The sequence below is a fragment of the Miscanthus floridulus genome, unplaced genomic scaffold (assembly GCF_019320115.1).
Source record: "Miscanthus floridulus cultivar M001 unplaced genomic scaffold, ASM1932011v1 fs_356_2_3, whole genome shotgun sequence".
NCBI classification, from domain to species: Eukaryota; Viridiplantae; Streptophyta; class Magnoliopsida; order Poales; family Poaceae; genus Miscanthus; species Miscanthus floridulus.
The window spans coordinates 1-19,929 of NW_027096631.1; the positions used below are offsets into that span (position 1 = coordinate 1).

The following is a 19,929-nucleotide window of genomic DNA, read 5'->3' on the forward strand; positions in this document are numbered from 1 at the left end:
GGATGAGCCGGTCGACATTCGACAGGTGAGGAAGCGTCACGGATCTGCGCCGACGGCGATACTCCTCCGCTTTTTCTTCCGCATCTGCTCTGCATCGCGCATTCGCGCTCCATCTCTTTCCTTCTCCCTTGGCGGCGGTGGAGACACGAGACACGCGAAACAAGATTAAATAGGGTCGGTCGGCCCAAGGCCCATGTAAGAACCGCCAACAAGTTGGCCCACGCAGCCGAAGAAGTCCCGTCGCCTCCCGTTTCCTTCGCTTCTCCCCTTCTTCTCCCATACCGCGCCGAGCCGCGGCCGCGCCTGCTCGACTTGCCCCAACCGGCCGTTCCCCGACACGATCCTCAATCTCCTCGCGACTCCAGTCCAGAGAAGCGAGCTCCGGAGAGCGGCGAGAGAGTTCAAGCCTAAGCCCCCGATCACATCTAGCCGGCGTCGAGGTACACCGGCTCTCTCCCCGTCTCAACCAATGGTTTTCTGGCATTTTCCGCTGCGCTTTTGGGTCTGGGGCTGCTGCGCTTCCGCTTCCGCTTCCGCTTCAGTTATGAGGGTGCCCCAATCTGTCTGTTCTCACATTCGTGGGCGCGCGCGGTTGTCAGTTGCAGTCGACTCCGGAACCTCAGTGATTGTACGCGGCAGTAGCGGGCTGGGCGGGTGGTACTGGTACAGTCCGGGGAGGCAGCGACGCCGTTCGATGCGAAAGCAGCATTAGGGTTTAGGGACTTGGGGAGAGGAGGGAGTGGGTGTAGTGCAGCAGCTGTAGATACGGCTGCAGAGAGGACTGAATTTTTGTGGGTGCGAAGTAAGTAGATTAGATACGCGGTGAGTTATCATCTGTCTCTCGTTCTCTGGAATCTCTATAGCTTGCTCTGTTTGATGCGCTGTAATTTGTGAGTAGAATTGTGTATTTTCTGGAGACAGAGACATGAACTTGATGATGTACTTCTCAGTTTGTTTGGGGAAAGAAAATCTTGCCAACTATTAGCATGAAATATTTGCTAGATTGTGGGTGAGCTGAGAGACGTTATATTAGGCAATTGAGTTAGCTACTTGCTTTGGCATCAGATTGCTAGGCTTTTTCAAACTGCGAATTTCAATTGCATCTATTAAGTATGGATGTGCGGCTGGGTTAGGGATGACAATTGGTTGGAGCCGAAGCTTATGTTAGTCTTACCGAGTATGTCATTAGGAACCCCTCTGTTCTGGTGCCGCATTTGGTACTGCATATGCCACTGGCAACTGGCTATTTTGTTGTGGATGGGATTATAGGAATTTATTGAGTTGAGCCATTCCTGATTTTGACTTTACTAGCCATGTGCATGGATCACAGTGCTTTCCTTGTTGGAATCTCCTTATGCCAGGAAAATGCCTCGCAAGGTTGTATCTGGACCCGACTACGATGATGAGTACGATGACTATGATGAGTATGATGATGATGACTATGATGAGTATGATGAAACCGAATATGGCAACAACCATCCTGTTAACATGGGGAAAGGTATACTTCTGAATCTTCTGGCTTTATCCATATCAATATATCATCTCTAAAGAGGTGGCAATGGTTACTAGAGCTGCTTTATAGTCTGATTGAGACAATCGGAAATGTGCCTATTTTTTCACAACAGCTGTTCTATTGCTCAAATCAATGGCTGCCCAGCTGATTAGTGTTTATTTCGTTGTCTTGCATTAATTTCTACTGCCTATTTTGGTCACCAACTGCTGATAGGCTCAACTGCTTGATGTGGGTTGCATGTAATTGTGCCCAGTTTTATTGTAGATGTAGCATTCTGTATGTGAAATTGAAACAGTGATTTATTACATGCAAAATTTGCATCCTCTTATGCTGTGCTATGGAGATGTTGTGTTGCATATTCGTTGCCTGAAGGCATCATGCATATTTGCATTCTGAGGTCAATTTTCACACATCGAGTCAGCAGTCAAAATTTAAACAAAAACCTTGTGCAGTATGAAAATGTATGGGGCTTAGCAGGTTACCACTTGTCAAGAGCGTCGAACCCTTGACTCGCCGGACCTCGGCTACGCAACTCGTAGCCTTCGGCCGTCTTCTCCGGTGGGGTTATTCCTCCCAACCGCAGGCTTAGGGAAGAGAGAGAGGTAGGAGATAACTTGATTCTTGATTAATTCCAATAGTGCTGAGTACATGGAAATATAAGGCCATCGGCCAACACAAATGGAGCAAGCTCCTTAATTCTCTAGCCTGACAAATTGCTACCTTCCTAAACTTAGCCACTTGCTATCTGTGGCTGGCCGGCGCCATGCGCTGCTGCATGCTCGGCTTGCTCTCTGGCCGCACGTTCAGCTGCCCGCCGAACATCACGCGCGCGCCTGCGCCTGGTGTACGACTTACCGTACATGACATCTCTCCCGGCCTCGAAAGCCAGCTCGTCCTCGAGCTGGAACATTGGGAAGCTGGCTTTGAAGTCATCGAAATCCTCCCAGGTTGCAGACGACGCCGGCTCATCTTGCCACTGGACCAGGACTTGTTGAACGCCGCGAGCTAGACGACCTGCCAGGACACGAGCAGGCGCAGACACCACCGCGCCATTGAGTGTGGCCGGCAGCACCGGTGGATCAGCCGGTGGCGCTCCCACGAACTTCTTAAGGACGCCCACATGGAAGACGTCGTGAATTCTGGCACCGGCCGGGAGCTGCAGCCGTACGGCCACGTCGTTGATGACCTCCTCAACGCGGTAGGGGCCGACGTAGCGGGGCTTGAGCTTGCCGGCGGACGATCGGGGCAGTGTTGCCGAAGGCCGTTGTCGGAGGCGAAGTAGGGCCCAGTCACCGACTTGGTAGGTGACCTGCCGGTGATGCTGATCATAGGAACGTTTCTGGGATTCCTGCGCCTGGTGAAGACGGAAGCGGACGTCGTCGAGGAAGGCCTTTCGGTCCTCCATCTCCTGTGCCACCGCGGGCACGCGCGCGTCTCCCGGCTCGTAGGACCTGATGGACGGCGGATCACGGCCGTAGACCACCCGGAACGGCGTCTCCCGAAGCGAAGACTGGTATGCGGTGTTGTAGGTGTACTCCGCCCAAGGAAGCCACCGGAGCCACTGCCGGGGCCGATCGCCGGTGAAGCAGCGAAGGTACATGGCGATGACGCGGTTGGCTGCCTCTGATTGGCCGTCGGTTTGCGGGTGGAAGGCGGAGGACATGAACAGCTTGGTGCCCGTGAGCGCCATCAGTTCTGTCCAGAATGCCGACGTGAAGACAGGGTCGCGGTCCGAGACGATGGACTGCGGAACGCCGTGCAGCCGCACCACCTCGGCGAAGAACGCGTGCGCCACCGACTCCGCCGTGTACGGGTGTGCCAGCGGAATGAAGTGGCAGTACTTGCTGAAGCGGTCGACGACGGTGAGGATGACGGTCTTGCCGTGGATGCGGGGCAGAGCTTCGATGAAGTCGATGCTGATGTCCGACCAGACCCCTGATGGGATCGGCAAGGGCTGTAGCAGACCAGCCGGCCGTAGGTGGTCGGACTTGAACTTTTGGCACGTGCCGCACGCCCTGACGAAATCCTGCACAACACGACGCATGTTGGGGAAATGGAAATCTCGCCGTAGGCGATGGAGGGTGCGGAGGACGCCTTCGTGGCCATCATCATGAACAGCAGCCACGATCTCCTGCAGCAGTGGCGAAGAGGCCGGGATGTAGAGGCGCCCCTCCATGGCGACCATCCCGCCCACAATGGACCACGGTGCTGTACGCGTGCCGGCGCGGATTTCGTCGTAGATGGCGACAAGAGCCGGGTCGGTCGCCTGTGCTTGCCGTAGACGCTCGACGAAGTCGAAGCGGGGCGCTGAGATGGCCAGCAGCGCGCCCTCCTCGGTGTCCCGTCTGGACAGTGCGTCTGCGACGGTGTTCGTGGCGCCCGAGCGGTACTCCACCTCAAAATCGAAGCCCAGAAGCTTGCCAACCCAATGATGTTGGGGTATCGTGGCCAGTCGCTGGTCGAGGAGGTACTTGAGACTGAAATGATCAGTCTTGACGATGAAGTGCCGTCCCCACAGGTACGGCCTCCAGTGCCGGACGGCCTGTACCAAGCCGATGAGTTCGCGCTCGTAGGCGGCGAGCGCGCGATGTCGGGGCGCGATCGGCCGGCTGAAGAAGGCGACCGGGTGCCCCTCCTGGACAAGCACCGCGCCGAAACCTGTGGAGGACGCGTCGCACTCAACCACGAACAGCTTGCTGAAGTCAGGCATGGCGAGGACGGGAGCAGACGACACGGCTGCCTTGAGCGCCCCAAAGGCCGCCATGGCCGCGTCATCCCAGGCGAAGCCATCCTTCTTTAGGAGGGCCGTCAAGGGGGCAGCCACCGTGCCGTAGTTGTGGACGAAGCGGCGGTAGTACCCGGCGAGGCCGAGGAAGCCCCGAACAGCCCGAACCGAGCGAGGCGGCGGCCAGTCGTGAATGGCAGCCACCTTGGCCGGGTCCATGGCTACCCCGGCGGCTGAGATGATGTGGCCGAGGTAGGCGACGGATGGCGCGCCGAACGAGCACTTCGAGCGCTTGACGAATAGCTGATGGCGTTGCAGTTCGTCGAGGACGGCCCGTAGATGGCGGAGGTGGTCTGCCCATGTCTTGCTGTAAATTAATATGTCATCAAAAAATACTAGGACGAACCGTCGGAGGAACGGCCGGAGCACGTCGTTCATCAGCGCCTGGAACGTAGCGGGGGCGTTGCAGAGCCCGAACGCCATGACGAGGAACTCGTACAAGCCGTCGTGGGTGCGGAACGCGGTCTTGTGCACGTCCTCAGGCCGCATCCGCACCTGGTGGTAGCCCGACCGAAGATCAAGCTTGGTGAAGAACTTGGCGCCGTGGAGCTCGTCGAGCAGCTCCTCCACCACTGGTATCGGGAACGCGTCCTTGATGGTGAGGGCGTTCAGGGCTCTGTAGTCGATGCAGAAACGCCAGGAGCCATCGGGCTTCTTCACCAGGAGGACCGGCGACGAGAACGAGGAGTCGCTGCGGCGCACGATCCCCTGGTCGATCATCGCGGTGCATTGCCGCTCCAGCTCGTCCTTGTGGGCAGCCGGGTAGCGGTACGGACGGACAGCCACAGGCGACGCGTCGGGCTTGAGGAGGATGCGATGGTCGTGGGCGCGCTTGGGGGGCAGGCCTGTAGGAGCCGCGAAGAGCCCCCCAAACGAGTCCAGGAGGGCCTCCAGGAGCGCGTCCCCCCCTGTCATGGTGCGCACTGCTGGTACCGTGGCGCTGGGCGTGCCTGTCCACGAGATGCAGCGCCCCGGGCGCTGGAACGTCATGCGGCGACTGGTTAGGTCCCACACGATCGGTCCCAGGGCCCCGAGCCAGCGTGTGCCGAGGACGACGTCGTACCCGGCCAATGGCATGACGAAGAGATCGGCCGGGTAGGGCTCGCCCTCGACGTGGAGCGGCGCGTTGCGAAGGACGCCGGCGCAGGTGATCCGTTCGCCGTTGGCCACCATGGCTGTGAGGCGGGGTCGGCGCTGGATGGGGATGCCCGACTGGTGCGCTGCCGTCGCCGAGATGAAGTTGTGGGTGCTCCCCGAGTCGAGCAGCGCCACCAGGGAGGCCGGCCCAAGGGTGACGGTGATCTGCATGGTGTCCGCCGGCGCAACTCCGGCCACGGCCTGCAGGGAGAAACAGGGAGCGTCGGAGTCGGCTCCTCCTGTGTCCGCTGCATCGTCGGCCGTATCGATCTCCACTCCATCCATGAAGAAAATGCGCCTGCAAAAACGGTTGTGGCCACGAGAATACTTCTCGTTACAGTTAAAACACAGGCCTTGACGGCGCCGATCAGCCATCTCCTCGGGGGACAGGCGCCTGGGGCCCGCGCCACGGGCCGGTGCTGCACCCACCGGCGGCGCAGGCAGCGCCAACGGGGCCGGCTGAGCCGGCAGTGCTTGGAACGCTGGTCGGGGCGGCGGAGGCGGTAGAAGGCCGCGCGCCCCTGGCTTGGCCTGCGCTTGGAGTTTGGCGATCTCCATCTGCTCCACCTGCCGCGCCAGGCTCATAGCGTGGTTGAGGGTACCGGGGTTGAGGATCCGCACCGCGTCGCTGAGCGGCTGCAGCAGCCCGCCGGTGTAAAGTTGGACGCGTTGCGCCTCATCCAGCCGGCCTGCTCGTGGGAGGAGCTCCTGGAATCGGTTGGAGTACTCCTCAACCGTGCCGGTACGGCGACACTCGGCGAGCTCGAAGAGTGGCGCGGAACGGAGGGTTGGCCCGAAACGCAGGTCGAGCAGCTCCTTGAATCGGCGCCACGACGGAGTGCCCTCGTCGTCCTGGAGTTGCATGTACCACTGTTGTGCGATGCCCTCGAGGTTGTACGAGGCCATCCCCACTTGCTCCTCTGCCAACGTGCGCTGTTGGCGAAAATACGACTCGCATTTGTTGATGAAGAGGAGAGGATCGGTCTTGCCATCAAACCGCGGAAATTCCCACTTCTGGAACTTTGGCGGGCGATCGAAGTCGCGAGGACGCTCGGGGTGGCCGCCGCTGGAGGACTCCGATTCGGACTTCTCCTTTAGCCGGGCGATGTCGGCCTGCATGGTCTTCATCATTTCCATGACGTCGGCGAGGGTGGGCTCTGACATGTTGATGGAGGGGGCGGAACTGGTGGTGGATGCGGTTTGGGATGGTAGTGTGGCTGGTGGACTGGTGGGCAGGACTGCGTGAGGCGAAGATCGCCGGACTCGTGATACCACGCTGTCAAGAGCGTCGAACCCTTGACTCGCCGGACCTCGGCTACGCAACTCGTAGCCTTCGGCCGTCTTCTCCGGTGGGGTTATTCCTCCCAACCGCAGGCTTAGGGAAGAGAGAGAGGTAGGAGATAACTTGATTCTTGATTAATTCCAATAGTGCTGAGTACATGGAAATATAAGGCCATCGGCCAACACAAATGGAGCAAGCTCCTTAATTCTCTAGCCTGACAAATTGCTACCTTCCTAAACTTAGCCACTTGCTATCTGTGGCTGGCCGGCGCCATGCGCTGCTGCATGCTCGGCTTGCTCTCTGGCCGCACGTTCAGCTGCCCGCCGAACATCACGCGCGCGCCTGCGCCTGGTGTACGACTTACCGTACATGACACCACTCTTCTAGCAGGTATCGCTGCTGATTGTTTGCCGGATTGTGGGCATGTGGTGAACATGCATAGTATTGTTTTTAACATCCTGAGCTACGGAAATGATTTTTTGGCGTCATCCAGCTAATTGATTTGATTGGTATCCTTTGGATCTTCAAACGTCTATGCTTTACATGTGTTGCACTTTATGTCCTTATTGCATGGTTTAGTTTTGAGGAGTTTCTCTGCTAGTACAACCCAATGGACTGTAATATGAGTATATGGCTCATTGATCTCTAATATTTGTTGCCAATATCTTTCATAGAATCATTGAAGAAGTCCTCAAGTACAGTGCCGGTTCATTGGACATGTTCCATGTGCACGTTCAGTAATCATGAAAGCATGGTGTACTGTGAGATGTGTGGGGTTTTCCGTGAGACCTTTGTCAAATCTGCGAAGGATGGTCTGTTAAAAGGTATCAGAGTCACACATGCTTCAACAATTCTGATTCTGTTTATAAGTATACAAGGAATCGTAATGTTTCCTTACATGTTATCATTGTTCTGTCAGATGCAGCCGTTGCAGTGTCAAGTGAGCCAAGGACATCTGCTGTGTCAAAAACCAATTCTGCCAGGACGCCAGTGAAGATTCGTTCTCTGGATTCTGATGGTGATTCTGCGAGAAAGCATGCTAGTATGTCTTATGATAAATGTATTATTGATACAAATTTGCATCATTTGTATAGATTATTAGATTGTTCATATGTCTAACTAAGAACTCAGTTGGCATGTACTATCGAGTTGGTTGCTTCTTCCTAATCATCCAAATAAATAGGAAAAATGGAAGGGAAAAATAATGACTAGCAGTATAACCATGCACATTTGCTTCTCGTATGTGCCGAAAAGGATCTTGGTTTTCTTTTTTCCCACTACGGACCGACGTTTGATGTTCCCATGGCTTTGTGGACTTTTTTTTTTCTGTCAATCCCAATCTAGTTGAAGACCTTTGTTGCTATTGCAGTCCATAGCATTGGGCTATCCGTAAGTATTTTTGGATGCTAATTGCTAAACATTGTCTATATACACTAAAGAAATGGTTTGCTTGTTCAATGGCTTTGCAGTCAATATCTTGCTTGGCACGCTTTCTGAATTGAGGTGTTCTTGTATTAAGATTGATTGATGTGCGAAACTAAAGTTGATATGCTGCATATTCTATTAACAGGTAGTTATCTTTTTTCCTGTTTCCTCAATTCTAATTGTTTTGTGCATCTCAACAGCCAATTCCATGCAGTTAACATCTGCTGGAAGCTCACTAGGTGCTGAAAAAAAGAAGAAAACACCTGTACTTTCTGAAGTACCTGTGGAAAGGATAGCTCTGTTGGCTTCCGATGGTTTTCAGCCGAAGGGTAACCAGAGTGGCGGGGCTAGCAGTTCTTCACAGAATGACAATGTGATCCAGAAACTCTCTTCTGACCTAGGCCAGCTAAATGTAGACAACAACAATGTGAATGTTACAAAACCTTGTTTGTCTGAAGAGTATAAGCCTGAGAAGTGGATGTTAGCTGATCCGGAGTCAGGGGTGCTGAGCCAACTAAACCTTGCAATAGTAGGTCATCACCCAACTTCTGTTGTAAATACAGTATCTATTATTTGGCATTGTTGTTCTTCTACATGTACGATGTCTGAAGGGAAGTGACTTTGAACAATGTGGGCAGGTTGGTCATGTTGATTCTGGGAAGTCGACACTATCTGGGAGATTACTGCATCTCTTAGGAAGGATATCAAAAAAAGTTATGCACAAGAATGAAAAGGAGTCGAAAGAGAAAGTATGTTGGTCCCTCTTTCATATAAGCCACTCTATTTCTTAATGTGTGTAATAACTGTCTGTTTTATATTGCATTTTTTTAGGGGAAGGGGTCATTTGCTTTTGCATGGGCCATGGATGAGAGCAGTGAAGAAAGGGAACGGGGTGTGACAATGACTGTGGCTGTGGCTTATTTGGAGACTAAGAAATTCCGTGTAGTTTTACTTGACTCACCTGGCCACAAAGATTTTGTGCCAAATATGATATCTGGTGCAACACAAGCTGATGCAGCTATTCTTGTCGTCGATGCTTCCACTGGTTCTTTTGAAGCTGGCATGGACGGTGAAGGAGGAAAAGGTGTTGGCCAGACTAAAGAGCATGCTCAGCTTGTTAGAAGCTTTGGTGTCGAACAGCTTGTTGTCGCAGTCAACAAGATGGATGCTGTTGTGTATGCAAAAGAAAGGTTTGATTTCATCAAACTACAACTTGGTAGTTTCCTGCGGTCATGCAACTTCAAGGACTCAGCTATTACCTGGATTCCTCTTAGTGTTGTAGAAAACCAAAATTTGATCAATGCTCCTTCAGATGCTCGTTTAACCTTGTGGTAAGTTCGATATCAGGTGAACTTTTGTTCCATGTCGATAATTACATTACAATGATGAGGTTGTCTAGCTTATGACCTCCTACGAGTAGTCTGAAATTTATGACTTATCGTTCCTTTCTGTTTAGAAGGCGCTTCAAAGTTCAAACCTATTGTTGCAAATGGATCTTAAATCTATATCATCTCATGGATTGAATAGTGTTGTAAAAATTGCTTCAGCGTATACATGTTTTGTGGTGCTCATATCTCTAATACTACCACAGTCCAAAATAGACATCGTCTGGACTGTATAGCAATGTATAATAGTTCCTCTTGCTGCCTTGCATGAAACTATCTTAGGCGATTATCACTAACAGTAGTTATACTCGCTTCGGTCAATGTCGTTTTGAGCATCAATACAATCTCTAAAGTGTGAACTGTGATGCTGAATTCCATTGTAATATATTGGTTATAAATGTAAATATGTAATATTGTCATTTGTTTTTCAAGACATATCTACATGTCACTTTCATCATTTTGATCTAAGTAATTAAATTTAAGAAGTTGAACTACATATATCAAATGACGACTGATGTTGTCTGGAGAGAATTGAACGCTGTATATATATTTTTTCTACATGTAATCAGGAAAAAGGTGGAAGTGTTTGGAGATTGTCCATCTCTTTAACTACAAGTAAAAGAGACTGTAGTTTGCTGGCAATTTGCTTATCCATATTTGGAGCAAATGGTTGTGAACAGCTATGCTGCTATGGATTTTCATGTTAATGTTGTTTGGTTAATTTCATACTAAAACCTGTCAATGTTTTGGAGAACAGCTTCTCACTACTCTTAAATGAACTATGCCTGCAGTTAAATGTTCAATGTTGTTTTTTAATAAAAAAATTGGTTTCTACTACTCAGTAGCCTTTTTCAATCATCACATGTATATTTTCACAGCGCCTATTTGGTCAAATTTGAGAGTGTGGACCTTGAACATGTATGGGAAGAATGTTATATTTTTTTTTTGTTGGCCACGAAGGGTTTCTATGTGATTAGGAGTATGCTGTTTCTTTTGTGTATCTAAAATGGAGATATCCTGTTAGGTATCAAGGGTTTTGCCTCTTGGATGCTATAGATTCCCTGCAGCTTCCTTCTCGGGATGTTTTGAAGCCCTTGATTCTTCCAATCTGTGATGTTATAAAGTCTCAGTCAACAGGACAATGGGCAGCTTATGGAAAATTGGAAACTGGAGCCATTCAAAATGGTTCTAAGGTATGTTCCTATGGAGCTTCTCTTCCCTGCAGACGCGTTAAATGATTAAATGATCCACTATTGCATTGAGAATTTGATATGAAGTGGATAAGGTTCCAGTATATTTATTAAAAGTTTAAAACCATGATCTTGGCCATGTGATGCTAATCCTTGACCTTTCAGTATCAAGATACGGGAATTTATCTGCATCTAAGTTGTTTAATAATGTCCTGGGGAAATTTTTTCCTTTCCCATTCTTTCTTTACTGTTCAGTTGAATGGTCGTGAATTATATGGTGATGCTTATATTTTTCTGTGACATCCTTTATTTCCTGTTGCAGGTGTTAGTTCTACCTTCTGGGCAAGAGGCGACTGTGAAAACCATTGAGCGGGACTCCAATTCATGCACCATAGCAAGAGCTGGTGATAATGTGGCGATTTGTTTACAGGGTATTGATGGAAGTCAACTAATACCTGGCGGGGTTCTTTGCCACCCTGGTTTCCCTGTGGCTGTAGCTAACCACTTGGAGCTGAAGGTTCTAGTCCTGGACATCACTACTCCTATTCTTGTTGGCTCTCAGGTAAAATTATGACAAATTCTGCTTGATTAGCTTTTACCAGCATATCATAACAATGTTCTGGATGACTGGACCTAGGTGGAATTTCACATACATCATGTGAAGGAGGCCGCAAGAGTAACAAAAATCATTGCATTACTTGACAAGACTGGCAAACCAAGTAAATCGGCACCTCGATTTCTTAAATCCAAGCAGAATGCTCTTATACAGGTAATAAATGAAATGGATCACTGTGAATGGCTTTCTTTTAGACTACCCAACGATCATACATTTCACATACCAGTGTACTGTTTTTCTTGCAATTTTTCAGGTCACACTAGATGGAGCTGTCTGTGTTCAGGAATTCTCTAAGAGCCGTGCTCTTGGGAGGGCATACTTGAGGTCATCTGGGCGCACGATTGCTGTTGGCGTGGTTAATCAGATAATTGTCCAAGATCAGAACTAGAAGGCCCACACTCTTCTCAAATCTGAACCAAATCCTTGTTCTTACAGTTATACTCTATGTACTAGGCCCCGGCAACATGGTGCTGGCAAATTTTGTTTAGCAGTTGCTTATCGCCATTCCATTGTATTGAGATATAGGTGTAGGATAGTAGTCACAGCTGAGTTGTGTTCTAACCCCCGTCTTTTGCAAAAATGCTATGGATTCCTTGAAAATGCTGGAAGTCATATATGCTGACTAGTGTGATTTGTGACCACTGATTCGTTATGGTTCATATGGATATATATAGTAGTGGACACTAGCAACACGATGTTGGCAAATTTTGTTTAGCATTTGGATATCGCCATTCTCATTGTATTGAGATGTATGTAAGATGGTTACAGTTTAAGTTTTGATTTCTAATCCTTGGCTTTTGGAGAAGTGCTATGGAATTCCCTCGAAATCTTAAGTCATTTATGCTGATTCCTTGTGATTTGAGACCACTTAATCGTCGAGCGTAGACGTAGGTGAATGGCTGAATGCTTGTTTCGGTTCGGTGTCTTATTGTTAAAAAAAAAAAAGATCGCACCTTAAGCTAAGAGTCAGCTGAAGCATTCTGCGAAGCAACGGTTCCATAAGAATGTACACTGTAAAACTGAAGCAACGAGGTTACACTGTTACAGCAATCGTTACAGGGGGACAACCCGATAAATATCTAATGACTTCGTTCACATCAGATTATATCACAGTGATCCTTCGAGAGGAGTAGAACATCACGAAGATACCAAATCTGGTGTCTCAGCTTCAACAGAAAGCAAGGTCGTATTGACCTTCCCAATCCATGTATCCAAGCGGTCACGCAAGGATTTCACTTGGTCTATGCCCAACACCCTTGGTTGAACCCATGAAACATGGACAACTCCATCGACCTGATCAATTATGGCTTCTATAAGACGAGCCTGAAGAAAAAAAACATAGTAATGTCAAAAGACCATGATGATACTGCCACAAGAACAAAAAGGGCCAAGCACGGTTTTTGGAGGGTAGGTCTTACAGAGAGGCACTTCATTAGTAGATACTCCACATCTTCAACAGAGAGCTTGGTCTGTTCTGCTATATCCCGCATTGGGATCGTGCGGTTTTCAGATGATCGACTGCAAGTAGACAAAGCTGTTACTGAACTAAGCTTCGCTCATGATAGCACCAGATGACCACGAGAATTACCTGAAAATGATTTCCATCAAGCAAAGAATGTTGATCTTTTCAATAAGATTCATCTCGTTTTGCACCAATGCAAGCTGTGCACTCAAAGCGGTGTTATGAGCTTTGCAGATTTCTTGGTACAAGGCTAGATTCCCAGAGTTGAAAGCTTGCAACATATGAAATATCCACTCAGCCTGAGTTCCCAAAAGGCTATGGATCTACATGATGTCAACAATGGAAATCAGTTCGAATTCTCAAAGCAATTGCACTATAGTGAAGATAAATTTGACTATGCAAGCTGTTAGGTATGGCCACGAGTTTGGTTCATGAATACAGCAAAGTTTATTTATCAGGCTGTATTTTCATGTCAAGTGAAGTCAATGATTCATATGCCATATATAAGAAAAACACATTGATCCAGCTTAGCAAATTTGCATTTGATTATAGCAATGGCATTCTAAAATCTTCCGTATGGACAAAATTAAAGTCCTAGACAAGACAATTCAAAATCAAGGACTCAGTTCTAAAGAAGACATCACGAACAATCGAGTGCAAAACTTGTACTTACGATCGGATGGGCAAGTAGCTCCCCGAAGTTGTAAATGTTTTCACCCAATAAAGCAGCAAGTGAGAGGTCAAATGCCAGGTTCTGAAACTCATATATAAACCCTATCAGAAACTGTAAGAATAAGCCCAATCTATTGGTATCAAAATATAAGCAGGGAGTAATATGTAAAACCTGTTTGAATGGTTCTGAAAGTGACTCGACTGTTGTATATGCAAGATAAAGAAGAGCACTTTTGTAGAATTCTGAGTAGTCTTGACGGGACTTATGATACTGAGAACACACCCAGTAATAGGTACCATGCACAGAAGGATCAACATCAACCATGCTGTCCAAAGTGGTTTTGCCCTCTTCTAGCAGCTTCTTACAATCCTTTTGATTCCCTTTCTCAAGAAGAAATGCTGCTATCTGCATCTTTACATACAGAATGGGCTCTTCAATCCGCGATTCCGGGGTATCACGCAGTTTTGAAATTACGCCTTCAAGATAGTTTATACCTGCATCCTTGTCCAAATACTGGCGTGAAACTACGACTGTGAAGTGAGCAAATTTAAGAAGATTGATCTTTGTCTCAAAATCAGAGATGAAATGATTATAAAGCTGAATCAGAGCATCACCCGCCTGAATGAAAAACACACACACACACACACACAAAGCGATCAGCGCAGTGGTAAAGACAGTAAAAGGGCAATCAAACTGTTGATAAAAAGGCCTCGAAGTATCTGTGGAAGTATGAATCTACATGTGAATGTGATAAGAGTACTTTATAATTTCACAACATAGATGTGAATTGCAATGTGATAACTGAAAATTTATTCATCCATTGCTTTCAGGAAGAAAACTACCTATTTGCACAATGTTAACTAATAATACTATATGTAATTGGTGCTTGAAGGGAAGTCATTCCATATTGCATAATATATATTATATATTAATAACAATTAAGTCCAATGAACTATGATTCTGTACCGACACAAGTGAGCTAGTTTACATAAGAAACAATTTCCAAAGGGTCACAATTTCCACAGATTAATAGAGTTAGCAACCAAAATTCTGAGCACAAGCAACCAGTATGTATTCACAATGGGTAATTATTTCTTAAGCCCAAGAGATAAATTAAAGATACATCACATTACAACAGCTGTGACATGTTTACACCTTAGGATAGGAAATGTAATAGGTGTGTAGACAATCAAAACCATAGCAAGTTAAGCAAGAGTATCTGTTAAGTAGGAGTAGTAAACTAAAAGCAACAAAAACTCAAGCATTTAACTCTAGGAGTGTAGTAGAAACATATTACACATAATCCAAACTTAGGTATGCACGCTCCTATGATCGAACTCGAACCTATACTGATAGACAGTATTGCATGATGGTGTTCTCTTAACATAATTAACCCACACAAACACCTCACCCATGTGAGATTACCATCTACTCCGCGCGCTGCAGCGCACAGCATTGAACTTAAAAGCTAACGGCCACAAGTAAAAATGCGCCCCCTTTAAAGTTTAACCCTAAAAGATCAAGCCGCACGCTGCACGCCAGAAGACAACCGACTAGGGTAGGTAAACAAAACGAGACATCATTAATGATGAAATCATGCGGACCTGGACGACGGCGACCGCGAGGAACTGATCCAGCTTGAGGGTGAGCTGGTGCCATAGCTTTCGCTGGTACAGGTCGGCGAGCGCCGCGTACCACTCCGCGAGCTCCGGCCGGGTCGCGCCCTGCGCCTCCAGGAACTCCATCGCCGCCGCCATCGCCAGCCAAAGCCCCTTTTCTTTCTTCCCGGCCAAGAAGACGAGCACTGCACGAGCTGGAAGAACCGAAGAACGATGGATCGATCTGCTCGGTCGCGGTCGGGCTCGCAGCTCGTTACCGAGCCTGTGTACACTTGTATACTTGTATGTGAGGAGGCCCAACACGGCCCATAAGGCCCACAAGAGGCTGTAGCGAAGTTGGAATGGATTACTAGTAGCACCAGAAAGAGAGAAACAGCCAAGTCGTCTTTCCCGACGCGTCCGCCTTCTCCGCTCGCTCGCTGCCGTCCTAGGTTTGGAGCCAGGTCACCGGTGCTAGGAGGGCGTGAAATCGAGTCGACGGCCGGCCCTCACCCGTTCTCCACCGACTGCTGGCGCTCCTGGGAGGCGACGCCAGGACGGCGACCCCGCACGCGCACGGGCCGGCCAGACCTTCGCCGGTGTGACTCCTCCATCCAAGGCTTAAGCTCCAGGCCGAGCCGCCCCGCCAATCGCCATCCGCCGAACCGCCTAGGTGAGCCGTGACCGTGAGTGTCCTCTCTGTCTTCTGTCTCCTGTCTCCTGTCTAGCTGTAGGAACAGATGGCTAGTTGATGTACAATTCTCCAGAGTAGAAACAGCTACAGATTCCCCTTCAATTTTTCTCCCAAATCGTGGCGTGAGCGCTGGGCCGAACTAGGTGTATTGCTGTATTATATTAGGTCAGCCCAATTTAACTTGACTTGGCTGATGGCAATGGCCAAACTGCGAATAGCCCAAGCTGGAGAGAGATCGGTTCTCTTCAGCCCTTTCGGTTTGTGTCATCCAGTGTGAGCACCTCCCACCGATCACTTCTTAACGTTCAAGTGCCACCACAGCGATTGGTGAACACGAATTCTGGCCTCCCGCTTCAGCTATTTTGAGTGGGAAAGGGAAAGCATAGAGGGAGCTGCCGAGCTGGCTCATTGAGGGCATGCACCAGGCGTGGTCTGCGTGGGCGTACTGGAGCCGGGCACGAGCATGGCCTAGGAGGTGAGGACCGAGAGGTGCCAGCATCAGCGACAGCGAGCGCTGGCGCAACAGCACATATGGCTATCTCATCCTTTACAAAGAAACAGTATAGAAAACACGTCTGATCCCTACATTCCGTAGTTGCTACTTGCTAGTTGGAACTTTTATTTGTTGAATACTCAAATTATGTTGGGTTCTTGGAAAAGGTGGGTACAAAATTAGGTTGCTCATCAGCCAATTGCATAATTTTATAGATTTAAAGAGCATCTTTAGTACCAATTCATAGAGTTGCTTGGACCCAAGTACCTTATTTTTTTTCGCGGATACGCAGGAGAACTGTGTATCATTGTATTAATAGTAGAGAAAGGAGTCATACAGAGACCCAAACACACACACAAACACACACACCCACTTACTGACTGAGTGCCGATGCTGTTGTTTATGAGGGAGAAGTGGAAGGGGAATCTGCTCTAGTAAGCCCCATGTTCAAATATTTTTTGTTACATATTCACTTAGGTCCTATTTGGTAAGGTTTTTTTGTATCCAGACTCGTCAAGAAGCCACGCTTATGTGGCTTCATCCTTGTAAGACAAAAAACGGCTTCTCCCTTCTGGAGTTCCTCTAGTGAAACTGTTTCTTAAGTCAGTGTTTGAAGAACTTAATCCAAGAAGTCATAGAAACCACACTTGAAGCCCCTCAAGAAATCCTGCCAAACAGGGCCCTAATTATCTACTTGAGGAATAAAATATTCATGAAATGAACACCTTCAAACGAACATTTATTTCTCAAATTAATAAATATAGGTTGTCTATCTTCTGGTGTTTTGATCATTCGATGTAAGGTGAGTTATATGGTTGATGGAACAAAATTCCTGTGTTCTTTTCATGTGAGAGAACACTTGAATCTTTGTCTATACCATCCATTTACTGTTTAGACTATAATAGTTATATGATACCCATATATATATGGTATTGGCTGAACCCAAATGTTGGTTAGCTTTGACATATGTGCCTTGTTCGCCCTACCTATATTTTCTGGCTAGGTCTGCAACTGGAAACAAGTATGAGTACCTTCTAGCATCTTCTGAATTTTCTTGGAGTAGCATGTCATGAATTGAGATTTTCTTGATGTACAGAGCAGAAATAATAGCTTCTATCTCAGCTGGGCCCTTTTGCCTGGCTTCACAAGTTTGAGGGAAGGTTCTTTGGTTGCTCTTCTAACTGCAATTTCGTTGGGTGACACCACTGTCCACTTAGGGTACTTTGTCTCGGGAATTGGCATTTATTGAGTTGTTTGAATGAGGATAATCAGAAGTGGATGGGGTGAAGCAAAGCTACTGTGGAATATCGTGAGTGTTTCCAAGCCCCTTGTTCCATTTGCGGATGTTGGGTGGTGTTTTGCCAAGTTATTGACTTGCGCGCCTGGTGGTGTTGGGATTCAACTGAAATTTAGGATGAATTCTGTTGTTGTTTTTTTTTAGTCTTTTTTATGTTTGGTCGACTCAACATGATTTTTTTTTTCAATAAGCAAGGGGACATTTGATTGTAAACAACCTCAAAGGACCTAGTTTGCACTCCAGCGTCTTAGCAAGCAAGCGGTTGTTTTGCATAGCTGCCACAAATGGTTGAGTTCATAGTGCAGCCCGCAAAATAAATATTCTTTGATAAATATTTTATGGTATAATTTAGTTGTGCAATTTGAACAAAATATTGTTGCCAACACATTTTCATTTGTTTCGACTTTCAGGAATTTTGTCTTCCTCATCTAAAGTTACTGCATTGCATTTCATAGAAATGGCTATGGGGTTGATTAATGCTAATCCTATAATCCATGAGAAAAAAGAAAGGCGCATTCGACCGGCACCAGAGACCACAGATGAAAATGCGGCAGAGCCCATAGACCAGCTGGAAATATTTGATATCCTTCTTAATGATTTCCCTTATATAAATGCAGTGAAGCTTGTTTTTTCTATTTATCTGTGAGCTCTCTATCCTAGCTATTTGGTTGTGGTCCTTAATGTTCTTACATCACATTAGAGATATAAAGGATCCAGAGCACCCATACTCACTGGAACAGCTGAATGTGGTAACTGAAGACTCAATTGAACTCAATGATGAAAGTAATCATGTCAGGTAAGTTCTCATATATCTATGCTCCTTGGTTTGGATGTACAATTCAGGATTGTTACTGAAGCTCACTCTTGAGATTCATATTTGCTTTGCATCAGGGTTACTTTCACCCCAACAGTGGAGCACTGCAGTATGGCAACTATTATTGGCCTTTGCATACGTGTGAAACTTGTACGGAGTCTCCCTCCTCGTTACAAGGTTTGTTGTCATTGTAGAGCTTGAGACAAAGTACTTATGTTACGATTTACACTATCAATATTATTTTGCCAGAGCAATCAGGGTTTGATATCTGTGATAGGCATGGCATTTATGTTAGGATACTGCTATCATAAGGGATAGTTTTGTTGCTAATTACTTTTTCAGAGGTGGTACATGGGCCTGAAATGTCTGTCTTTCAGATTGAATTATAAAATGATTATACCATTGTTGCACATAAAACTTGGGCACTAAAATGGTTACAAAATTGGTGGCTCATGTACATAATATGCTATACATTTCATAAGAAAATATTTGATTTTTTAGGTGGAAATGCAATCTAATAAGAAAGATCTGGAAGTTTTTTTAATCATTAACAAATTAGGGAAAATTGTTTCTTTGTCTATTGTGTGTGCGCACGCTCTCTCTCTCTCTATCGTTTGTTATCTCGTTAGAAAATTTGGACAACCATCTGAATCTTAACTGTTATAGGTGGACATAAGGGTTGCCCCTGGATCGCACGCAACTGAAGCTGCTGGTATATGTTCTACAGCTTCTGCAATAGTTACCACATCAATCGCTTGGCTGAATATCTCATCATATAAATTATTTCTTTGTTGCAGTGAATAAGCAACTGAACGACAAAGAACGTGTTGCGGCTGCATTGGAAAACCCAAATCTACTGGACATGGTCGAAGAGTGCTTATCACCAACATTTGATTGAGGCCTCAGGCCTGAATATTATATCATGTTCAGAAGCCACGCTAGCTTATTGCCAATGGAGTCCACTCCTGTCATTCGAGTACCGAAATGCGTTGGCTGTTAAAGGACGTGTGCTTGATTTTTTTCCCCTCTGTCCCTTTGATGAGTTATTATAATTGTTACCTTTTTGGACGTTTTTGGTGCTTGTGACCTCCCTGCTGTGCCTGAGCAAAGGGAGATGTAATCTTGTGCTGTAGCTTTCAGAGCGTTGTCAGTGTCACACCATTTTGTGGCTGTGTACCCTACACAGTCAACTGAACTTGGTAGGAGAGTCCTAGAATCCTCAAAGCATTACTCATTTCTGTTTCCTACTTGGAAATGTCTAGTTTCCGAGTTTCTAGCATGTTTTTTTTTAATTGTAGAGCATGCCCTTAGACCTTAGTTTGCATAAGAAAATCGCGATTTCCCTTCAAGTTTGGTTTCTTGGCTCAACTGATCATGCCAATTCTGTGGCTTAATTGCAGTGGACTGTGATTCTATCATTCTGTGAACTTCTGTTTGGCTGATACATAAGTCACCTGATAAGCCGGCTGAAGCTGTTTTATTGTGAGAGAAAAATACTATAGATTCTAACTAATAAGAAGTTCAAGCGAACAGGGCCGACGAAAGACAATACGCTTGCAGGTTGC

The 19,929-nt window shown here is 47.3% G+C and overlaps 2 protein-coding genes and 1 pseudogene across 5 annotated transcripts; 2 read left to right on the forward strand and 1 right to left on the reverse strand.

Moving 5' to 3' along the window:
* The first annotated feature begins 104 nt into the window (after positions 1-104).
* Positions 105-11,974, forward strand: LOC136531450 (uncharacterized). Of its 3 annotated transcripts, none has more exons than XM_066524113.1 (11): positions 105-440; positions 1,362-1,498; positions 7,392-7,541; positions 7,643-7,759; positions 8,343-8,671; positions 8,781-8,891; positions 8,974-9,473; positions 10,552-10,720; positions 11,040-11,279; positions 11,355-11,486; positions 11,587-11,974. In XM_066524113.1, the coding sequence occupies exons 2-11, from the start codon at positions 1,366-1,368 to the stop codon at positions 11,719-11,721; spliced, it is 2,016 nt and encodes a 671-aa protein (XP_066380210.1). In that variant the 5' UTR covers positions 105-440; positions 1,362-1,365; the 3' UTR covers positions 11,722-11,974. The 3 variants fall into 3 exon arrangements, with proteins under 3 accessions (XP_066380210.1, XP_066380209.1, XP_066380211.1); XM_066524112.1 differs by having other exon boundaries at positions 106-440; positions 7,637-7,759; XM_066524114.1 differs by lacking the exons at positions 105-440; positions 1,362-1,498 and adding an exon at positions 7,140-7,226 and having other exon boundaries at positions 7,637-7,759.
* Positions 11,975-12,112: 138 nt separating this feature from the next.
* On the reverse strand, positions 12,113-15,277 carry LOC136531451 (26S proteasome non-ATPase regulatory subunit 13 homolog B-like). 2 transcript variants are annotated; one of them, XM_066524115.1, is made up of 6 exons: positions 15,073-15,277; positions 13,640-13,962; positions 13,469-13,549; positions 12,922-13,118; positions 12,752-12,851; positions 12,113-12,656 (listed from the first exon to the last, which is right to left on the reverse strand). In XM_066524115.1, the coding sequence occupies exons 1-6, from the start codon at positions 15,125-15,127 to the stop codon at positions 12,471-12,473; spliced, it is 942 nt and encodes a 313-aa protein (XP_066380212.1). In that variant the 5' UTR covers positions 15,128-15,277; the 3' UTR covers positions 12,113-12,470. The 2 variants fall into 2 exon arrangements, with proteins under 2 accessions (XP_066380212.1, XP_066380213.1); XM_066524116.1 differs by having other exon boundaries at positions 13,640-14,086; positions 15,073-15,260.
* A 206-nt stretch (positions 15,278-15,483) lies between these two features.
* On the forward strand, positions 15,484-19,611 carry LOC136531453 (protein AE7-like; annotated as a pseudogene).
* The last annotated feature ends 318 nt before the right edge of the window (positions 19,612-19,929 follow it).

What these genes read in the sequence shown, in the direction of transcription:
- LOC136531450 (XM_066524112.1), top strand. Translation starts at nt 1,366, where the DNA reads ATGCCTCGCAAGGTTGTATCTGGACCCGACTACGATGATGAGTACGAT. An exon ending in TCCTGTTAACATGGGGAAAG is followed by an intron (nt 1,499 to 7,391) that starts GTATACTTCTGA and finishes TATCTTTCATAG; the next exon opens with AATCATTGAAGAAGTCCTCA. An exon ending in CCATTCAAAATGGTTCTAAG is followed by an intron (nt 10,721 to 11,039) that starts GTATGTTCCTAT and finishes TTCCTGTTGCAG; the next exon opens with GTGTTAGTTCTACCTTCTGG.
- LOC136531451 (XM_066524116.1), bottom strand. Translation starts at nt 15,225, where the DNA reads ATGGCGGCGGCGATGGAGTTCCTGGAGGCGCAGGGCGCGACCCGGCCG. An exon ending in TTTCAGAACCATTCAAACAG is followed by an intron (nt 13,550 to 13,639) that starts GTTTTACATATT and finishes TATGAGTTTCAG; the next exon opens with AACCTGGCATTTGACCTCTC. An exon ending in TACTAATGAAGTGCCTCTCT is followed by an intron (nt 12,657 to 12,751) that starts GTAAGACCTACC and finishes TTTTTTCTTCAG; the next exon opens with GCTCGTCTTATAGAAGCCAT.